General features: G+C 35.5%; 1 protein-coding gene across 1 annotated transcript in view; it reads right to left on the reverse strand.

Annotated features, from left to right (window-relative positions):
* Positions 1–1426: 1426 nt before the first annotated feature.
* The window catches only part of LOC137646287 (uncharacterized), a 26825-nt gene continuing 23251 nt past the window's right edge, over positions 1427–5000 (reverse strand). The window contains exons 2-3 of the mRNA XM_068379397.1: positions 2462–2978; positions 1427–1819 (exon numbers count right to left, since the gene is read on the reverse strand). Of these exons, the coding sequence (XP_068235498.1) occupies positions 1427–1819; positions 2462–2978 (910 nt within the window). The remainder of the gene's footprint in view (positions 1820–2461; positions 2979–5000) is intronic.

The raw sequence follows: 5000 nt of genomic DNA on the forward strand, positions 1-5000 counted from the left end.
ATAATTGAAGAAATATTTCTCTTTAAGCGATCTGATAGACGCGAAGTCCAAAGTGAAAGCCATCAGAAAAAATAAACGTTGTGTATAGAGAAGGTTGCTGAAGACATTGAGGCAATGATATCGATGCAGAAGAGAACAGGATCCTGAGGAGAGTAGAGTTGGCAATTCAGAGTAAGTACAACGTGCCTTTTCATTATTTTTCTATTTTTGTCTTTTTTTTTAGATTTAATTTCTGTTTCCTTTGAATGGAGCGATTCACCAGGGGGTAGCGGTGATTTTCACCTTACCTAGAGATTGGTTTTGTTCAACACTATTAACATTATCATTGCTATAATAATTATTTTTGTTATCTGCTAAATTATGTTTTTTACTGAAATGTAACATACTATCATGAATATTTTTTTTCTTAAAGTCATCATAAATAGTGGCTTCCTAATATTCACGAACCCTCTTCAGCCATTACGCTACAAACTAATTTATTATACCATTTCTCCTTGCTTCCATAACATGTTCTACTTGAAGAAGAGATTTTTTGTTTTCTCGAGTTATTCACCTTCAAGGATAACTTCAAGGATATCCTCAAGTCATTCCTGTGACGTTATTACCCCAGTTACCTAAGAATAATGCTGTAGCTTAGTATGTTTATTCTTTCCTTTATTTCCAAAGGAGAGAATGGGTTATTTTTTAAAACATTATTATTATGATGTCTTCATTACTGTTAATTTTACTATTATTATTATTATTATTATTATTATTATTATTATTATTATTATTATTATTATTATTTTTTTTTTTTTTTTTTTTTTTTCTTCTTTTTTTTTTTTGTCGCTGTTATCAGCAGAAGAAAAATCTTAATATTTATTCTGTTTTCCAGAGGTTTATATTATTATTATTATTATTATTATTATTATTATTATTATTATTATTATTATTATTATTATTATTATTATTACTAAAACTTTTAATGTAGCATAGTAGTAGTCATAGTAGCAGAAATATTATGTGGAAGAAAATGACCGAACGAGAAAATAGATTTTATGAAGATTTTTCACCTAAAACCTCTCTCTCTCTCTCTCTCTCTCTCTCTCTCTCTCTCTCTCTCTCTCTCCTCTCTCTCTCTCTCTCTCCTCTTCTCCTCTCTCCTCTCTCTCTCTCTCTTCATTTCATTTTGCAAAAATATCTATCATTAAGTTTGTTCCTACTCTCTTTGAACTGTTCTTAGGTGATGTTGTAATCGAAATGTCAAACATTCATAGAAATTTATACTTGATATAAGAATGGAAGTAATGACCTAATTATTAGCAGTTTTCTCAGATACATATAAGATTAGATTATTAAGACAATAATCAAATGTTGTTTCAATCATTTTTTTCGGCAGACGAAAACATGGGATATCAATTAATCTTTTCGAATAATATTCAAACTTTTAGAACAGCATCTTATTTTCAACGTGTTTAGAAGCATGTTTACCCGTAGCAAATAACTTGTCATTTGAAAAGTTCATATCAATTTCTATCGTTTCATCCACGTTGTAGTGGGGAATGCAGGGGAGGATACAGGATGGGGTGGGGAATATTGGGCAGGAGGAGGAGGATACTGGAAGGGGTGGGGAATGTTGGGGAGGAGGAGGAAGATACAGGAGGGGGTGGGGAAAGTTGGTGAGGATACAGGAAGAGGTGGGGAATGTTAGGGAGGTTACAGAAAGGGGGTGAGAATGTTGGGGAGGAGGAGGATGATACAGGAAGGGGTGGGGAATGTACGGGAGGATACAGGAATGGATGGGGAATGTTGGAGAGGATACAGGAAGGGGTGGGAAATGCTGGGGAGGATACAGGAAGGAGTGGGGAATGTTGTGTAGGATGAGATTGATACAGGAAGGGGTGGGGAATGTTGGGGAGGATACAGGAAGGGGTGGGTTATTTGGGGAGGATTAGGATGAAACAGAAAGGGGTAGTTAAAGTTGGGGAGGATACAGTAATGGATGGGGAATATTAGAGAGGATACAGGAAGGGGTGGGGAATGTTGGGGAGGAGGATATGATACATGAAAGGGTGGGTAATGTTTGGTAGGATACAGGAAGGGGTGGAGGATGTTAGAGAGGAGGAGGATGACACAGGAAGGGGTTGGTAATATTGGGGAGGATAGAGGAATGGATGGAGAATGTTGGAGAGGATACAGGGAAGGGGTGGGGAAAGTTGGGGATGAGGAGGAGGTTTCAGGGATGAGTTGTGAATGTTGGGGAGGAGGAGGATGATACAGGAAGGGGGTGGGTAATGTTGGAGAGGATACAGGAAAGGGTAGAGCAATTTGGGGAGGAGGTTGATGATACAGGAAGGGGTGGATATTGTTTGGTAGGATATAGGAATGGATGGGGAATGTTAGAGAGGATACTGGAAGGGGTGGGGAATGCTGGGGAGGAGGATTATGATACAGGAAGGTGTGGGAATGTTGGAGAGGATACCGGAAGGGGTGGGGAATGTTGGGGAGGAGGTGGATGATACAGGAAAGGGTGGGGAAAATTGGGGAGGAGGATGATGATACAGGAAGGGGTTGGGAATGTTGGGGGAGGAGGAGGATGATACAGGAAGGGGTGGGTAATGTTAGAGAGGATACAGGAATGGGTTGGGAATGTTGGGGAAGAGGAGAATGATACAGGAAGGGATGGGTAATGTTGGGGAGAATACATGAATGGATGGGGAATGTTGGAGAGGATACAGGAAGGGGTGGGGAATGCTGGGGAGGAGGAGGATGATACAGAAAGGGGTGGGGAATATTGGGGAGAGTACAGGAAGGGGTGGGGAATGTTGGGGAGGAAGAGGATGATACAAAAAAGGGTGGGGGAAAGTTGGGGAGGAGGAGGATGATACAGGAAGTGGTGGGGAGTGTTGGGGAGGATACAGGAAGGGTTGGGGAATGTTGGGAAGGTGGAGGATGATACAGGAAGGGGTGGGGAATGTTGGGGAGGTGGAGGAAGATACCTAAAGGGGAGGGGAATGTTGAGAACATCAAATGTAAATGAAGTTTTAGGGAATACTTTTTAAGTATACAGTATACGTGTATTTGAATTATAATATGTCACCATAAAATGCTCAGTAAAAGGTATAATCCATAATTATTGACCAAAAAAATAATTTTTTTTTTTTTTTTTTTTTTTTTTTTTTTTTTTTTTTTTTTTTTTTTTTTTTTTTTTAATAAGAGGAGACATAAGTTCTGTTTTTTAAGAGGAGAAACATAAGCCCATTTTTTCCAATTAAAAAGATATAACTAGGGTCTCATTTTCTTCTTTAATAAGAGGAGACTAATTATTTTTTTCCTACCTTTTTATCTTTTAAGAAGAGACAAATAAGCTCGTCTTTTTTAGAGTAAGAAGGGAAAAATCAGATAAATGACCAATTATCTTTTCTTTTATAAGAGGACACAAATAATATCTTATTTAATTCTTTAATAAGAAGAGACCAATAAGCTTTTTATTTCTTCAATATGAATAGTCACATAAGCTCTCCTTTTTATATAATAGGAGACAAATAGGTTCCCAACGCTCCTAATAGTCATTGGAAATAACAACGGCTTCCTTCTCTTTAACTTTTGCCGTGCGAAAACGTGTCTGAGTGAGTATCTTTATCTTGGTCCTGCTAACAATGCATTGGTATATCTTTGACCTTAAAGAAACAATCGCACCTAAAGAGATTTTAAGACGCCCCGTCGTTTGATGATCTGTTGTGAATCACTGTTCGAGGGAAAGGTCAGTTATTTGTGTGCTCACACCTTAGTTATTTATACGCTTCTTTGCATTCCCAGTTTGCTTTATCTAGTTCTTGCTGTTTATTGTTATCAGGATTTGACGTTGTTTTGCTGAAAAGGAAATTTTGCTTTGGGAATCATAATTCATCTGCCTTTGCAGCTTATATATATATATATATATATATATATATATATATATATATATATATATATATATATATATATATATATATATATATATATATATATATATATATATATATATGTGCATATGTATGTATGTATATATATATATATATATATATATATATATATATATATATATATATATATATATATATATATATATATATATATATATATATATATATATATATAAGATTCCCAATCGATCTGCCAATTTCACGTAATCATCATCATTATCAATCAAATTATTAATGATATTATTATTATTATTATTATTATTATTATTATTATTATTATTATTATTATTGAAATTACAATTATTATTATTTCTATTATTATCATTATTGTTATTAGGTCCGGCATGATGTCTACCATCGTAATGGTTGGCCAAGGCACCTGCCACCAGTTGAGTTATTACTGCTATAGATTTATTTGGTCCTTTGACTGGCCAGAGAGTACTATATTAGTTCCCTTTTTGGTTACGTTACATTATTACTTTGCCAACACATACAACTAATAGTCTGCACATTCATTTCTTTCCTCTTACATCGGACAACATCAAAAACATAAAAAAGTTCTTCACATAAAGGGTTAACTACAGCACTATAATTGTTCAGTGGTTACTTTCAACTTGGTGAGGTTAGAAATGGCTCCTGAGCTATGGTTAGTAGCCCTTCTACGAGAGGGGCACTCCAAAAACAGGCCATTGTTCTTTAGGCAGGGGTAGTACCATAACCTCTATACTATGGTCTTCCACTCCTGGGTTTGAGTTGTCTTACTCGAGGGAACAAAGAGGTACAGTATTTCCATTGCTCACTAAGCTATTTTCCCTGTTGGAGGCCTTAGACTTATAGCACCCTGCGTTTCTAACTAGGGTTTTAGCTTAGCAACTAATAATAATAATGATAATAATTGAGGTTTAAAACGATCATGGACTTGAATGATATATGCTAGGTACAAAATCCCACTAGTAACTCCCCCCACCTCCTTTGCCTGAAAATATGTACTTTTCAGATCAACAAAACTTTATTTTCTATTATATATATATATATATATATATATATATATATATA

This window comes from Palaemon carinicauda, chromosome 9 (genome assembly GCF_036898095.1).
Source record: "Palaemon carinicauda isolate YSFRI2023 chromosome 9, ASM3689809v2, whole genome shotgun sequence".
Taxonomy (NCBI): Eukaryota; Metazoa; Arthropoda; class Malacostraca; order Decapoda; family Palaemonidae; genus Palaemon; species Palaemon carinicauda.